At 56.8% G+C, this 16,428-nt stretch overlaps 1 protein-coding gene across 2 annotated transcripts in view; it reads right to left on the bottom strand.

Annotated features, from left to right (window-relative positions):
- Nucleotides 1–660: 660 nt before the first annotated feature.
- The window catches only part of AP1M1 (adaptor related protein complex 1 subunit mu 1), a 33,888-nt gene continuing 18,120 nt past the window's right edge, over nt 661–16,428 (bottom strand). For both annotated transcript variants that reach the window (XM_037728735.1, XM_017501174.2), the window contains 7 exons: nt 7,101–7,227; nt 6,025–6,167; nt 5,537–5,608; nt 4,871–5,029; nt 2,345–2,470; nt 1,716–1,791; nt 661–1,566 (listed from right to left, as the gene is read on the bottom strand). In XM_037728735.1, the coding sequence (XP_037584663.1) occupies nt 1,544–1,566; nt 1,716–1,791; nt 2,345–2,470; nt 4,871–5,029; nt 5,537–5,608; nt 6,025–6,167; nt 7,101–7,227 (726 nt within the window). In that variant the 3' untranslated portion in view covers nt 661–1,543. The remainder of the gene's footprint in view (nt 1,567–1,715; nt 1,792–2,344; nt 2,471–4,870; nt 5,030–5,536; nt 5,609–6,024; nt 6,168–7,100; nt 7,228–16,428) is intronic.

The following is a 16,428-nucleotide window of genomic DNA, read 5'->3' as shown; positions in this document are numbered from 1 at the left end:
CCGCATGGGTGGACAGCCAAGGTTCTACTTGGGTCATGTTAGGATGGATGCCCAAGAGATGCCTGAGGGTGAGCTCAGCAAGAAAGGAGAGAGGGGGGAGAACGAAGGCAAGAGGGCACTGGCCAGGCAGGGCCACCAGCACTGGGGGCAGGGAGCCGGGAGCAGGTGGTGCATCCTAGCTACGTGCCGTTTGCCCCGTGGACCAGGTAGCAGTTCACAGAAAAAGCACCCGAGGGCCTTGTTAATGGTTTCCGGGACCCTGGTCCCAGAGCCTCGGCTTTGGCAGATCAGGGTTGGCCCAAGAACCTGCATTTCTAGTGAGCACACAGGGATGTTGCTGACACAAGGACCACGCTCGGAGCGGGCCACTGGGCTGGGGAGAGGCGGGGACCAGCTGTTGGCCATCTGAGGGTGGAACAGGTTGGAGAGGAGAACCTGCCTCTGTGGCCTCCTCTGCGTGGCCCTGAAGCGGTGGCCCACGTTCCAGCGCTGTAGCTGTCTCATCCTGCAGCTGCTTTTCCTGTTTCAGCTCGGGAAGCAGGAGCTGGTGGCACCTTGTGAGGCCACAGGGAAGGTCAGTGACGAAACCAGGCAAGCGCTGCAGCTGCCCATGGTCACGCAGGCGTCGTCAAGACCACGCCACAACGGAGGAAGGCCGCAGAGTATTCAATGAATGGAATTTAATGTAACTATGACATGAACACACATAGGGTGGGGAGGGTGGTGACCAAGCGCAGATGTGGGTGACACATGGCCCCGCTCTCTGGACCCTCAGTGGGAAGAAGTCTGAGGCCGGCGTCTCTCACCGAATCCCACCTCCCCTGCTGGGTAAATACTGATCTGGCTGAGTGACGGCGTCCTGTGACCCAGGCTGGCCCTGAGAAGGCGCCACAGGTGAGGCCTGTGAGTCCAGAGCAGGGGCCTCCAGGGAGCAGGCAGATGCTGCAGTGGCCCCCGAGAGCACCAGGTCCCGGCACCAATGTGTAAACGGCCCCCTGCATGCACTGCTGGGGAGGAAGACGAGGGTGAGGGCCCGTCCTCACCAAGTGCTGCCTGAGTGCCCTGGGATGTGGGATGGTGAGGTAACAAACAGCAACGAACGCACAAAGACAAGCTCCAGGAACACCCATAAACCCATCACGTTCAACAAAATGGCAACAAGATGACGCACCGGCTGGCCCAGTGAGGCTGGCGCTTCCTTGGTGGCAGATGCCACCTGCAGCTGTCTGTCTGGCAAGCGTTGGCCAAGCTTCTTAGTACCTGGGAGCTCAACAGCATAAAAGGCTGTAACCTCTAGAGGGAAAGTTTTCATCTCTTTTCCCTGAAACTGACTTCAGGGGCAAAGAGACGAGACTTTTTGAAGACCAGCCTCTTCGGGAAATGCGGCTTCTGAGATGAGTGTTGATGGCAGAGCAGGTGGCCTGGGGAAGGCAGGGGTCCCTGGGTGGAGGCTAGCCCGAGTCCAGGGAGGGCCCCTCCATCCGGTGGGCTTGGCAGGTGTGTCCCCTGGTGCTGGGGCCGGGGCATTGGCAGCGACAGCCCCTCACTGGGTCCGGAGCTGGTAATCTAGGAGACAGGAGGGAGGCCTCATGTTGGACTCTGCACCCAGGATGGGGGGCACCCGACAAGGCTTTCAGGACCCGACCACTCCACCCTGGGGGCAGCCACCGAAGACCCCTCAGCACAACCCCACCCCATGGTGGGGCCGCACTCACCTCCGTTCTGTGTGATGTAACGCACCCAGGGCAGGGCCTGGTACCCGCTCTTCTCAATGATCTTCAGGTAGCGCACCTGGGGCACAGGTTGCAAGGCCCTAAGCACCGCAGGCTCCCATCCCTGTTGGTCCCCCCGTAACCATTCCTGCTGGCTGGCAGGGGAGGCTGTGACGAGTGGATGAGCACAGACCTCGGGGGTGAAGGGGATTTGTGTCTGGACCGTGCAGAGGCATGGGAGGGCAGAGCCACCTCTGGAAGCAGTGATGAGCAGGGTGAGCCTCGCAGACTCGGCCTCAGCAGCCTGCTGGGGAGCCCAGCCAGAAGGCCCTTGGCTCTCCTTAAGCCTCTCCTGCCGTGGGCTTTTGAGGGGGTGCCAGGGAAGAGGTCCTATGGTGCATCAGTGTGGACAGCAGAGCCTCAAATGCTAGTTTTGGGGCAGAATGAGTCTCTGAGCTTTGAGCTCAGGGCTAAGCAGAGGCAGCCTCGCCTCTCCTCAGCTGGAGTCCCACTGCCTGTGGGAGGCGGAGCCCCGTGGCACCATGGGGTCCTGGCTGCAGCTGCCCGACCCCTTTTTCCGTGCTGGCTGCATTGACGTCTGTCACCTGCGGCCTCACCTGGGCTGTACATACCTGGATGCCGGAGGTAGTGAAGTAAGGGATCTCGAACTTAACGCTGATCGGGGGCTTGCCCTCCTTGTCCTCTGCCTCCACGCTGGGCAGGCCAAAGTGGGCCCGCATCAGGTACTCCTTGCCACCCTGGGGAGCAGACAGGGAGGCGCTCAGGCCCAGGCCCTGCCCCCAGCTTGGCCAACAGCTCTGGCCCTAGTGGCGATGAGCAGAGACTGACCGTTCACCCCAGTCCAGGGAGGGGAGCGTGAGTCCCCGTGCTGGGGAGTGAAAGCTTGACCCTGCACTGGAGTGCCCAGCTGCCCCAAGAGGACTCCCAGGCACCCAGAGCTGAGCTCACCAAGCCCCTGCAATGTCGCCTGTGTCACCTGCAGTGGCCCAGCACCCCAGCTCCCCCAGTGCACTTTCCCCTAAGGCTGGCAAACAAGACAGACTGGCCATGGGAAGGAAGAGGGAGGGAGGGAGGGTGCAATGACTGTGGCAGGTGAGGGCTGCCGGGGATCAGGGGCCATGCGTCGACTCTCAGGACAGCACGTGAAGAGTGTGTCAAGGTGAGAACCATGAACAGGGAGAGGCGACAAAAGGAAGAAACCAAGAAGCACGCCCTGAGTGACAGGTCAGCCCTAAGGGTGAGCAGGGGGCAGCTCTGGCTGGAACCTGCATCCTGGCAGTGATCTTCACCCTGCCTTGAGGAACAAGAGGTCACAGCCTGGGCGTCCCCAGTGCCTGGTCCTGCCCTGAGCAGTCAGGGACACGATCTCAACTCTGGCCACACGTGGGACCCACAGTCTCTGTTCCCCAGGACTCGGGCCGAGGTTCAGTGGGAGCTGCGACTAGGGCTGTTTCCGCCTCGGGGCAGGGGCCTTCCCCATGCAGCTGGGGCAGGCAGAGTGGCCCATCTCTGCCTGCTGCCACTAGGGCAGCGTGACGTGTGCTGAGGGGAGGATAACGAGACAGCAGCAGTTGGTAAAGCAGGCAGCAAGGGCATAAACCCCCTCGGCGCCTCACCTGAACCCCAGATCTGAACCTTAGCAAGACCGACAGGAAGACACAAGCCAAAGAAAATGCAGGGAAGCAGACTCTGCAGGGGCAGTGAAGGTCCACACACCCAGCCCGTGTAGTCATGCTGAGCTGAGTGGCTTTAACTCTGCTCTCGATAAGAACTGTAGGCTGGTGCCAGTTCAATACCAAACCCCCTTGATGCCAAAAAAGCACAGTGAGAAGGGCTCCCGGGCAGGAAGGACAGGCAGCGGCAGGCGTGCTGCCGTCATCACAGGGGGAATGACAGCTGCACAGGAGGACGGGTCACAAGCCTAGAGGCTGCTGGCCCATAAGCCACAGGGACAACACAATAGTCACAGGTACCCATACACCCAGTAACGGGGCAGCCACTTCTGTGAAGTGGGCGCTATGGGGAACGCAGAGCCCGGCCCGGCTCTCTGTCCAGAGGGACAGTGTCATGGACACATGTCAGATTCTCTACCCTGGTAACAGCGGTAGGGGCAGGACTGAGAAACACTTTAGGTTTAAAAGCAAATAGCCAGGCTCGGTGTGGTGGCTTACGCCTGTAATCCCAGCACTATAGGAGGCCAAGGCAGGCAGATCATGAGGTCAAGAGATCAAGACCATCCTGGCCAACATGGTGAAACCCCATCTCTACTAAAAATACAAAAATTAGCCAGGCATGGTGGCTAAGGCAGGAGGATTGCTTAAACCCGAAAGGCAGAGGTTGCAGTGAGCCCAGATCACACCACCGCACTCCAACCTGAGTGACGGAGCAAGACTCTGTCTCAAAGAAAGAAAAGGGTTACCAGCTTTTCTTTCTCCTTCCTCTATGTGCTGTATTTTATGTCATGTGATCAGATTGAGGCTGTGAGGGAAAGTAATGTCACGGAATTCAAGGGGCTGTCCCCAAGTGCCCGTGGGATGCAGACGGAGAGAGAGGAGAGAACATGGAAAGCAGTGCCTGGCGGAGCAGGTCAGGACCACCCGGCTCAGCTCTAGAGCCATGCCCGGGCCTAGCCTCTCTGGCCACCGCATACTCTCGAAAGCCCGGACTCAAGTCCTCAGAATCCTTAGCACGGTGTGGGGACAGCCACACCAGTGCAGAGCTCGCCCAGGACACAGGCGGCTGGTGCGGGGCGCTGGAGGCCGTGCTGCTCCGGCCGACTGGCCGGCAGCGGTACACCTCGATGGCCTGCACGGAAGGGGCCCTGGACCTGCCGGTGTGGGCGGGGCTCCTTCAGGCCTGTATGCACTGGAGCCCCATCTAACATTGGTACTCGGGGGCATCACAGAGAGGGAGGGAGAGGGCGCTGCCCTGAGGGTAGAGATAGAGGCTGGTTTACAAACAGAAAGGGGCCGAGGGGCCCAGTCAGCCTCTGCCTCCTCCTGCTTTCCCTCCAGTCCTTGGCTCTCCGTCCACCCTTTCAGACGCCCAGGGGTGGGGGACATAGTGGCCACTGTCACCCCATCTCGAGGTCCGACAGCACTCGGGCTGCGTCGCGGAGACAGGCGCGGGGCACTCACCGGGAAGGACTTGATGGACCACACGATCTCACTATTCTCGGGGACCCACTTGACGCTCCCCACCGTCGTCTTGAACTTGGGCGAGTCGGCATCGTTGGGCACGGGAATGTGGATCTCCACGTTGTTGGCTGTTGACCGCCGCTTGAACTGGCTTTTGGCCTGCAGACCAGGCCGATGCAGCCCAGGGTTACGGAGGCCACGGGGACCTGGCCCAGCCCCTCCAGGCCACATGGCCCTCAGCCTGGCCTGGGGGATCTTCCCTACCCCCACCCCGACCCCACTTCTCCAGGCACTGCCCACCCCGATCCCAGCTTTGAGACTCTCCCAAGGTCTAATTTCAGGAGTTTCATCTTGCTTCTCCTGTCTGCTCAGCTTCCGAGGCTCCCCATCCCTCCCTCTGCCCTGCCCTCCTGGGACAGTGTCTGTGTCCCCAGGGCCAGGTTGGGCTGGACAGGGCTCACTGAGGACAGAGGTGGTCCACCTGCTGGGCAACACCGCTGAGTGTCCTGGCTGTAGGCCCCTCCCCACAAGTGGCACCATCTAGGGGCAGGCCATTCCTGCATCTGAGGCCACAGAAAGGGCACAGATGGCAGCTCCCCGGCACCCACAGCCCTGGGTTAGGCCCTCAGTGGGTGGCTGCCCGCAGCCCTCCCCTCGGCCCCGCACCTTGATCATGTACTCGATGCGGCTGTGGGAGTGCTTCTCAATCACCGACTCGATCCATATCAAAGGCTTGACCTGCCGAGGAGGGAGGGCAAACAGCGTGCTCACGCCTGGCCGTGCTTGACAAAGCCCCATTTCAGAGGGGAAACTGAGGCCCAGTGAAAGGGACCATCTGCCTGGATGTGGGCCTAGGGCCCCCCAGGGCATGCACAGCCAGCATCAGGGAGTGTCGAGGCAGCCGGGAACTACCGGGGAGGTGTCAGTGCCAATGCAGAAAACACGACCGGGGCCCGCTCTAGAGACTGCCTGGTGGCCAACGGGGTCTGTGCCCCTCAGAAAGCTCGGAGTCCCAAATCCTCAGACTCGGTCTCTGCAGAGCCAGGCAGCTCATAGAGTGTGGGGTGGGCCCGGCCCCCGTGCCTGCCTGGGCTTACCCTCCTCAAGATAAAGGAGAAGCTGCCTGCAGCCCAGCCCTAGGGTGGCACACTCACGTGGGTGTTGAGGCGGTAGGACATGAGCTCGAACTCGCCATCGGGCGGGATGAAGGAGATGGTGCGGTCATTCTCGAAGCGTGACAGCCGCACACACTGGTGGAACTTCACATCCTCCAGCTCCACGGATTTGCTTTTGCCGCCTGGAGTCGGGGTGAGGGCAGGACAGACCTGGGCCCTCTGGTCGCGCTCTCAGCGGCACTCCTACCACCTGGGCCCACCCTGGGCAGAGCAGGGGCCCCAGTCCACGCACCAAGAGCAGCCTGGGCCACCAACACCAAGGGGGCTGGGTCCCAAGACAACCACCCCGCCACTCCTCACACCCCTGGGTTCCCAGGGGCAGGGCTGGTGGGTCTGGTTCATGCTGAGTCCTCAGCGGCCATACCAGGGCTCAGTTGGTGGACTCGGTTGGGGGATGGCTCAGGGCTCAGACCCTGTCATCTATGGGATCCTGGGTCCTACCTTGGTTTCCCACCTCACCAAGGGCTATGTGGGTGGGGCCCTGCCCAGCCCGGGGGGGGGGTCGCTGCCCTGATGGGCCGATGCCCGAGAAGCGCTCGCTGGGCCAGGAATGGGGGTGTGCTCAGCCACAGCACTCTCTTCCAGTGGCCTGTGATGGCTGAGAGGTGGGAGGCGCAGTTCGCAAACCCAGGCCCTGAGCCCCTCTGGCCCCGCCCAGCTGTGGGAAGTGTTAGAGGCCAGGCTGCGGGAGCAAGAATCACCATGTGTGGCCTTCACACAGCCCATACCTAGGGCCCAAGGTCGGGGAGAAACCTGGACTGGGAGGGAGGAGAGAGCCAGGCCTCGCCAAGTCCAGCAGCTCGGGCAACGCAGGGCAGAGTGCCGGACCTGCCGTGTGAGGCCGGGTGACGGGGGCCTCACAGCTCGACTGAGGGTTTTCACTGCCTGTGCCTACTCTGCCGGGACAGATGGATGCTCTACGCGGCTGGCTGTGAAGCAGTGTGAAATGGTGCCAAAGCAGCTCGTCCTCTGCCTGGCCCAACCCTGGCCTGGGCTGTACCATGCGTGCCCCGTGAAGCCATCCTCATGGCAGGACCCGCGGTGCGGGTACTCACGGCCTGTGTTGTCAAAGAGGACCTTGTCATTGAGGCCCAGGCGCAGCTCAGGCATCCCCGAGAGGAACACCCGCATCTTGATGGAGCCCACGATCTCGCTGCGCAGGACGTTGCCGTTGGCGCTGACCTGGGGGTGGCAGTGTGGGCGTTCGGGGACGTCCCCAACACCAGCCACTGCCTCCCATCATGTCGTGTGACCCTCTGGCCACCCCACTCTCAACGCCCTTCACAACCCCCAGCCCATTCCCCTCCTGTTTGTCCCCTGAGCTGGGAGACTCCCAGCTGTGGCTCAGGCCTACCCCCAACCCACACCTGGCTGACACCCACCCCACTCCAGCACCCTGTGGACATGAGGCGGATACCGGGTCCTGCCCCCTAGGCCTCGGGCCACACTGGGGCCAGGTGATGTGTGTCTGGAGCCCTGAGGATTCTCTCTCTTACACCAGTCCTTCCCTCCCGAGAGTCCCCTGAATCCCCCGGGCTGAACTCAGCTGGTTCCCCATGCTAAGTCAGCCTTGAGAGGCCCTGAGCTCGACAGCCCCGGACCAGGACCCTTTGGTCCCTCCTCACCCGATGGGCTGGGCCAGGGTCTCTTGGACCAGGTCAGACTGACTTTTCTTGAAAGCTGTTTCTCCTCTTGACCTCCCAGGGAGGCCACTGGCCCCTCATCCCCCAGGTCTGGACCCCTTCCTGCTTCCCAGGGCCACCCTGATGTGTGATAACACTTGATCCAAAATAATCCACTTCAATCCAGTCACAAGGCTGACACAGCATTTCCACCACACCAGGCATTGCTCTGCTCCACACATGCCTTGACAACCTCTGGAGGAGGGACCCTGGCGAGGTGCTGGGACACGTCTGAGAGTGCAATTAGAAATCCACGGCAGGGCGATGGTCCTCCACCCCCCGCCTGTCCTGAGTGAGCCAAGATGCCAGAGCATCTCTTCCTGCACCGATTTTAGAGGTGACGAAACACGCTCAGATCAGAGGCCCTGTGCTGAGGGCGCAGATTGACAGAAGAATCGCTGGGCTGCAGCCCTGGCCACCACTGCACACTGCCATGCTGCACAGACCGGGGCCACCAACTTGGACACCTGGGGCCAGATGCTGGCTCCAGCCAGGCTAACATGGTGCAGGGCCCGTGTTTCCTGTCCGCAGAGGAGCAGGAGAGTCTGTGCAGTCTTACGTGTGACATCCAAAAAGCACCAGGTAGACACGCTAAAGCCTCTCACCAGCTTGCTGCCTCTGAGGGAACTGGGAAAACTGAGGTGCCAACCAGACATGGCCCCGAGGGCTCTGGTCTGTCACCTCCCCACCCTCGCCTCTGAGGGAATCAGGAAAACTGAGGCACCAAGCAAATGGCAGCCATGGGAGGGGCAGGGAAGCGGACACAACCCCAAGCTCTCTGGTCTGTCCCCTCCGCACCCTCGCCTCCTGTCACTGTCCTGTCCCCATCTTGAAGGCGGCTCCCCAGTCCCACAGTGCACAAGCGCTTCCCTGAGTCTGCCTACTTGTCTATCTCTCTGCTCGGGGAAGCCACGTGGGGCTGCGCACTGCCACGTCCTGCTCCAGAAACAGCGTGTGAGACAGCAGGTGCTCAGTGGGCACGAGGAGGCTCAGGCGCGCAGGACCCTCACTGGCAGGGGCTCCCGGAGCCTGAGCACTGGGATTCCACCTGCCTCGTTCTCAGAGGGCCTCCACTCGATTGTGATGGCCTCTCATTCGCCCTCGATGCTGCCTCCCCCACAGGGAGTTGAGACTGTCCCTGGCAGCCAGCTACCTGAACACGTGAGGTCACAAATGCTGCGACGGCAGGCCCAGGGAGTGAAGCCGAAAAGCCGCCCAGCCCACGAGGCTGATCTCGGCCCTGCAGGCAGCAATCGGGACCTTCTCAGCTGAGGTGTGACTAGCTGCCCAGAGCAGGTGCCCTTCCCAGGGTGGGCGCTGAAGGGATGCTTGCTGAGGGCCTGGCTGTGTAAGTACCAGGCTCCACCCAGATAATCAATCTGGAGGTAAATGTTGACGCAGCCGCCAGCTCTGCAAGTGACTTAGGAAGGCGGCATTCTGACGGCTGCCCTTGGGCTGACCCGTGTGGAGGAGTGGGGTCCTTCCAGATGGAGCCACGCATAGCAGAGCCCTGTGGTGGGACCCCGCAGCCCCATAGCTTTCCCGCTCAGCTCTAAGCTGCCTCTGGGACTTGCCTTTGCATCCCAGGGCACCCAGATGGATCCTGTTTTGGGCTCAATAAACAATCAGACAAGGGTCCCCAGAGGAGAGGGGAAGGCGGTTATTAGCGAGGCTACTGTCCCATCCCATAGCTTAGAAAGTAAGAATGCAAAGAGGTCTGCACAGAGCGCGCTGGGAGACAGTCTGGGCAGCACTCTCCTCGGCAATTCCGTGTCTGGGGCCTCAGCCCTCCAGAAATTCCGACCCAGGTCATGGAGACACCCAAGTGCACACGTCTGGGGCTGAGCAAGACTGCTCAATGCTGCATGGCCTGTGACCATCAGAAATGGGCGCCTGAGTGATCCTCAGCCTGGATCGGCTGAGCCCGTCACCGTCCACCACACCGTGAGGAGGCGGCCAGTGTGAACACAAAAGCAAATGGCTGGCAAGGTGGGTTGGTGGACGCCGCTTCCCCTGCCGCCGACTACAGCTCTGAAACCTGGGCAGGAGGCTTGGCAGCTGCCGGAACACCGAAGACAGCAGCAGGTGGACCAGGGAAGAGCCACCGAATGCACAGTGTCCCCGCCGCCCCCACAAAAAAGGGCAGCAGAAACCTGGAGGCAGGAGTGAGCACCACAGAGCAGACGAGAGCTCAGCAGAGCCTCCAGGCCGGGCTCCAGGGCAAGAGGAGCTCCTGATGCTCCCAGAAAACACAAGTCCTCATCTCCGCGTTCCTCATGCCCCAGGCCCTGTGGTGCTAGCTACTGTTCCAAGGGTGGGGGGGACTGTTGTCCTTTTCTCTCTCTGTGCTCTCCCCATGTGGGCTGGATGCGGGCCCAGTGGCAGATGTGTGCAACCGAGAACACCGCAAGGAATGTGAAAGTGCCAGATAGACAGCACAGAGGCAGGGGCTCAGGAAAGTCACCCATCAAGTGGCTAATGTCTCCAGAATGCTCTAGAATCGAGCATGTGTGCATCCTGTGTGTATACTATACTTCCACTTACCAAAGACTCTGAGAATGGAACTAACCACCCTGGTCCCAGACTGACCACTGGGCGGTGCGGTGCACACCTAGGAGACCTAAGTAGGAGCTTTAAAAACCGACCTGATGTTCATGGCCCACAGGTTGGAGGTTGGAACTTGTGGCCTGAAAGACTGGCCGCCGGCCAAAACAAAAATATCAGTATTTCCCATATAGTTTAAATAAGACTTAGAATATGACCGGGCGCAGTGGCAAACACCTGTAATCCCAGCACTTTGGGAAGTCAAGGCAGGTGGATCATGAGGTCAGGAGTTCGAGACCGGCCTGGCCAACATGGTGAAACCCCGTCTCTACTAGAAATACAAAAATTAGCCAGGTATGGTCCTGAAATCCCAGCTACTCGGGAGGCTGAGGCAGGAGAAGTGCTTGAACCCAGGTGAAACCCCGTCTCTACTAGAAATACAAAAATTAGCCAGGTATGGTCCTCAAATCCCAGCTACTCGGGAGGCTGAAGCAGGGGAAGTGCTTGAACCCAGGAGGCGGAGGTTGCAGTGAGCCAGGACTGCACCATTGTACTCCAGCCTGGGGGACAGAGCGAGACTCCGTCTCAAAAAAAAAAAAAAAGTCTAGGATACAATCCAAAATGACTCAGCATACAACCAACCACGAAAATGTCAACCTGCCTGGAAAACCCAATCAACCAATGTCAACACTTCACAGATGTTGGGATTATCTGACAAAGACTTCAAACAGCTATTTTAAAAATTGCAAATGCTTGCAACACATGTTAAAATAGAAAGTCTCATCAAATAAACAGATGATGAAGAATGAACCAGAAATTTGAGAACAGCCTGGGAAACACAGCAAGTCCTGGTCTCTACAAAATTAAAAAACCCAGCCAGGCATGGTGGTGCTCGCCTGTGGTCTCAGCTACCCAGCAGGCTCAGGTGGGAGCATCACTTGAGCACAGGAGGCTGAGGCTGCAGTGAGCTATGGCTGCACCACTATACTCCAGCCTGGGCAACAGAGTAAGCCCCTGTCTCAAAAACAGAGAGAAGAATCAAATGGAGAAATTTTAGAACTAAGGAATATAATAACTGAAATAAACAGCCTGCTCAATGGACTTAACAGCAGGATGGAGGCCACGTCTGACAGCGGCTCATGCCTGTACTACCAGTACTTTGGGAGGCCGAGGCAGGAGGATCACTTGCCCCAGGAGTTCGAGATCAGCCAGGGCAACACAGTGAGACCCTCATCTCTACAAAACATTTTTTAAAAATTAGCCAGGCTTGGTGGCACACGGCTGTAGTCCCAGCTGCTCGGGAGGCTGAGATGGGATGATCCCTTGAGCTGGGGGAGTCGAGGTGCAGTGGGCTGCGATCATGCTACTGCCCTCCAGCCTGGGCAACAGAGCAAGGCCCTGTCTCAAAAGAACACTTTTTTTTTGAAATTCATAGTTAAAAGCATTGTGTAAAATAGATCTCCAGGCTTGGATAGTGTCAGTAGTAAATTCTAACAAATGTTTAAAGAATTAACATAGATTCTATAAAATGTCTCCCAGGAAACGGAAGAGGAAGAAACACTTCCTCCATTACTTTGATACTAAAACCAGGTAAAAACATTGCAGAAAAGAGAAAATCACAGACCAATATCTCTTATGAGTATACATCCAAAAATCTCCAACAAAACACCAGCAAAGGAAATCCAGCAGTACACAAAAAGAATACAGGTTAAGCATGCCTAATCCAAACATCCAAAATCCAAAATGCTCCAAAATCCAAAACTTTTTGAGCCCTAACATGACGTCAAAAGTAGGAGATTCCATACCTGACTTCATGTGACAGGTGGCAGTCAAAATGCAGGTGCACAATGCAGTTTATTCAGCATCCCCAAGGGAAAAGTAAAATTACCTTCAGGTTATGTGCATAAGGTATATATAAAACATAAACGAGGCTGGGTGCAGTGGCTCATACCTATAATCCCAGCACTTTGGGAGGCTGAGGCAGGCAGATCACCTGAGGTCAGGAGTTGGAGACCAGCCTGGCCAACATGGTAAAACCCTATCTTTACTAAAAATACAACAATTAGCCTGGCGTGGTGGCAGGCGCCTGTAATCCCAGCTGCTTGGGGGGCTGAGGCAGGAGAATCGCTTCAATCCGGGAGGCAGAGGTTGTACTGAACCAAGATTTCGCCATTGTACTCCAGCCTGGGCAATAAGAATGAAGCTCCTCCTCAAAATAAATAAATAAATAAATAAATAAAATAAATGAATTCATGTTTGGGCCTGGGTCCTAGCCCCAAGATATCTCATGATGCATATACAAATATTCCAAAATCCAAAGAAATCTGAAATCCAAAACACTCCTGGTCCCAAGCATGTATAATGGATACTCAATCTACAATACACCATGACCAACTGGATTTTATTCCAGGAATGCAACACTGGTTCAACAATCAGAAAGCAGTCAGTGGGATGCACCATATTAACAACCTGAAGAAGAAAACTCATGTGATCACATCAATTGATACAGAAAAAGAACTGAACAAAATACAATGCCCACCCACGCATGATAACAAAAAAACTTTTAGCAAACTAGCAATAAAAGGGAACTTCTTCAAGGTGAAAAAGAACATCTACAACAAATCTACAGCTACCATCCTACTTGGTGGCAAAAGACTTAATGGTGTCCCTCTAAGGTCAGGAACAAAGCAAGAATGTCCACTCTCACCACTTGTATTCAACACTGAATGAGGAAGTCTCAGTGAGGGAAGACGTAAAGCAAAAGAGATAAAAGGAGCCTCCAGAGAGCTGAACACGTGGAGGTTCCTGGAGGGTGGCGTGCCCAGAGAAGGCAAGAAAGCTCTGGGCCCCTTCCCCTATGTCTCGTCCACCAAAAAGAGGGGTTCGTGGGAACCCCAGCTTGAAGCTGTTTAAAGACTTTACCTAGATTTTGCTCCTGCTCCAAGATGGCCAACTAGGCGCAGCCAGGAGAGACATCTCCCACTGCGAGACAGGGACACTGTGCAGACAGGTGCGCTCCTAGATCTTCAGAAGGAAGGCCCCAAGAGTGGGTGGAGGGAAGACACAGAAGCTGGAGGGAGACAGAGGAGGAGGCTGGGAACGCTGCATGGGGCTACTGTGCACCAGGAATCATTCCTGGCCCCTAACGACTCCTGTGGAGAGGGTGAGTTGAACAAGCAAGGGGAACCCACTCTCACCATGGCCTCTGGAATCCCGGCAGGAGGGACCCCTCGTCAGAGAAAGCTGCTTAAAGAAGTGGTAGTGATGCAGGGCAGGCGAGCCCCAAAACTGAGACAGACCAGGAGGGTTCCTGGCTTCACCCAGGAAAGAACTCAAGGGCGAGCCGGTGGTAACAAGCAGAACTTTTGCTGAAGCGCCCGCGTGCGCAGCAGCAGAGGCACTGCTCCCTATGGAGTGGGGCTACCCATGGACAGCAGCTCAGAGGCAGCGCTGCAGTCACACTTATACCTACTTTTAATTATATGCAAAGTAAGGGGCAGTTTATGCAGAAATTTCCAGAATGTGGTTGGTAACTTCTGGGTTGTTGGGTCATCGCCATGAAAAGGGGCAGTAACTTCCAAGTGTTGCCATGGCAATGGTAAACTGGCATAGCACACTGGGGGTGTGTCTTATGAGGAGGCGCTTCTGCCCCTGACCTGTTTTAGCTGGTCCTCCATTTGATCTGGCGTCCAAGCCCCACCTCCTGAGTCCAGTTCTGTCTCCTACCTCGGTCAGGGCAAGCTCCAGCCTGAGCCAGGCCGGGGGTTTGGTGCAGGAGCATCTGTAGTGGAGCGCAGCCAGGATACCCAACCCTAGGCTCGACTTGCTCCCGTGGGAGACTTTAGCCCTAGGGGAAATGTCAGACCTGAACTCTCCAGAGTAGTCTTGCCCATCAGATGGGGCCAGTCTGACCTGGGCAACCCTCAGTCTGCTGGCCTCTCCTGCGGCCCAAGCCTGGCCAAGCCTGCTTGAGGTGCTATCCCCAGGTACCTCCTGGGGGCGGCATCATGGCTCCTGCACTGGCAGACTGTGCCTGAACGGGGAGTGCTCCAGCAGAGCGGCCCCGCAGACACACTAGCCTGCCTGAGCCCTGCTCCCACTGCAGCCTACCCTGTGTGGTTTTGCCTGCAGGCATTTGCCCACAGCCACCCTCAACATCATTTTGCTGGTGATGTGCGTTCACTATGTCGTGTGTTCACTATGTCGTGTCACTGCTGCCAGCCTAAATGCACCTCACCCCCCATTCTCCTCTCCCACCACCATTCCATTGTTGTCAGAGTCTTTTTTTTTTTTTTTTTTTTTTTTTTTTTTTTTGTTTTTTTTTTTTTTTTTTTTTTTTTTTTTTGAGATGGAGTTTCGCTCTTGTTACCCAGGCTGGAGTGCAATGGCGCGATCTTGGCTCACCGCAACCTCCGCCTCCTGGGTTCAGGCAATTCTCCTGCCCCAGCCTCCTGAGTAGCTGGGATTACAGGCACGCGCCACCACGCCCAGCTGATTTTTGTATTTTTAGTAGAGACGGGGTTTCACCATGTTGACCAGGATGGTCTCGATCTCTTGACCTCGTGATCCACCCGCCTCGGCCTCCCAAAGTGCTGGGATTACAGGCGTGAGCCACCGCGCCCGGCCAGAGTCTTGGCGGCATAGAGCCTGCCAGCCCCACCCCTGCCGGTGCCCCACCCCTGCCGGTGCCCCACCCCTGCCGGTGCTCCACCCATGCTGGGCCTCCCCCAGGAAACTAGGCAGAGACAACACCCAGCCCTGAGCGGCCACTGCTGCCAGTGTGAACATGCACAGAGGGCACACACAGTCCTGTGCCCACCAGCGCCCCACCCCCATGCTAACCCCACCATTGGCACTAACACACAGGCATGCAGTTGCCAGTGTGCCCCTGCCCCCACTCCAGCCATACTGCCCCCACTGGTGCTGCTACAAATGCCCTCCCAGAGGCCGGCTCCATGGCACCCACTAGCACCCTGTCACTGGCAATGAGCATGCACGCCACCATACTGCCACTGGCACATGCAAACGAGGACAGATCCCGCTGCCACCACCCTGCGCAGTGCTTTGCCTGGCACCACCCATCGGAGTGTGGTGACCAGCTGTCCAGGAGCAGCTTGGCCCCTCCAGCACAGCAGGTTCCTAACCTGGAGGAGCCAGAGTTCAAAGCCAGGGCTGGATACCAGCCCTCCAGTGACAGCACGCAGTTCAGGAGTCCTAAGCTGAGCCCTGGTCCCCTCAAATCTTCCAATAATGAAGCCAGCCAACTGAACCCACCTTATACACAATCAAACCCCCAGGGTCACCAAATAGGATAAAGGAAAAAGAAACCCATTCAAAGGACAGCAACTTCAAAGACCGAAGGAACATCCGCCCCATGGAAATAAGAAAGAACCAGCGCAAGAACTCTTGATGACTCAAAAAACCAGTGTCCTCTTTCCTCCAAACAACTGCACTAGCTCTCCAGCAAGAGTTCTTAACGAGCTGAGATGGCTGAAATGGCAGAAATAGAATTCAGAATCTGGAGAGGAACAAAGATCATCGAGATTCAGCAGAACACTGAAACCCAGTCTAAGGAAGCTAAGAATCATAATAAAAACAAATATACAAACTGGCAGACAAAAGAGCCAGGACAGAAAAGGATATAACTGACCCGAGAGAGCTGAAAAACACAGCACAAGAATTTAATGTAATCATGAGTATCAACAGCAGTATAGACCAAGCGGAGGAAAGAATCTCAGAGCTTACAGACTGGCTTTCTGAAATAAGACAGATAAGGAGAGAGAAAAAAGAATGAAAAGGAATGAACAAAGCCTGCAAGAAATACGGGATTAAAAAAGAAATCAAATCTGCAACTCATCAGTAACCCTGAAAGAGATGAGGAGAATGGAAGCAACTTGGAAAACATTTCAGGATGCCATCCATGAGAACTTCCCCAGTCTAGCTAGAGAGGCCAATATTCAAAATCTGGGAATGTAGAGAACCCATGCAAAATACTTCATAAGATTATCCCCAAGATACATAATCATCAGACTGTCCAGGGTCAAAATCAAAGAAGCTAAAGAGAAGTAACAGGTAACGTGCAAAGGGAAACCCATCAGGCTAAGAGTTAGCCTCTCAGCAGAAACCTTACAAGCCAGAAGAGACTGGGGGCCTATAT

The sequence above is a fragment of the Cebus imitator genome, unplaced genomic scaffold (genome assembly GCF_001604975.1).
Source record: "Cebus imitator isolate Cc_AM_T3 unplaced genomic scaffold, Cebus_imitator-1.0 Scaffold280, whole genome shotgun sequence".
Classification (NCBI taxonomy): domain Eukaryota; kingdom Metazoa; phylum Chordata; class Mammalia; order Primates; family Cebidae; genus Cebus; species Cebus imitator.
Note: the sequence above shows the minus strand (reverse complement) of the source record. Positions and strands in the feature narration are given on the sequence as shown.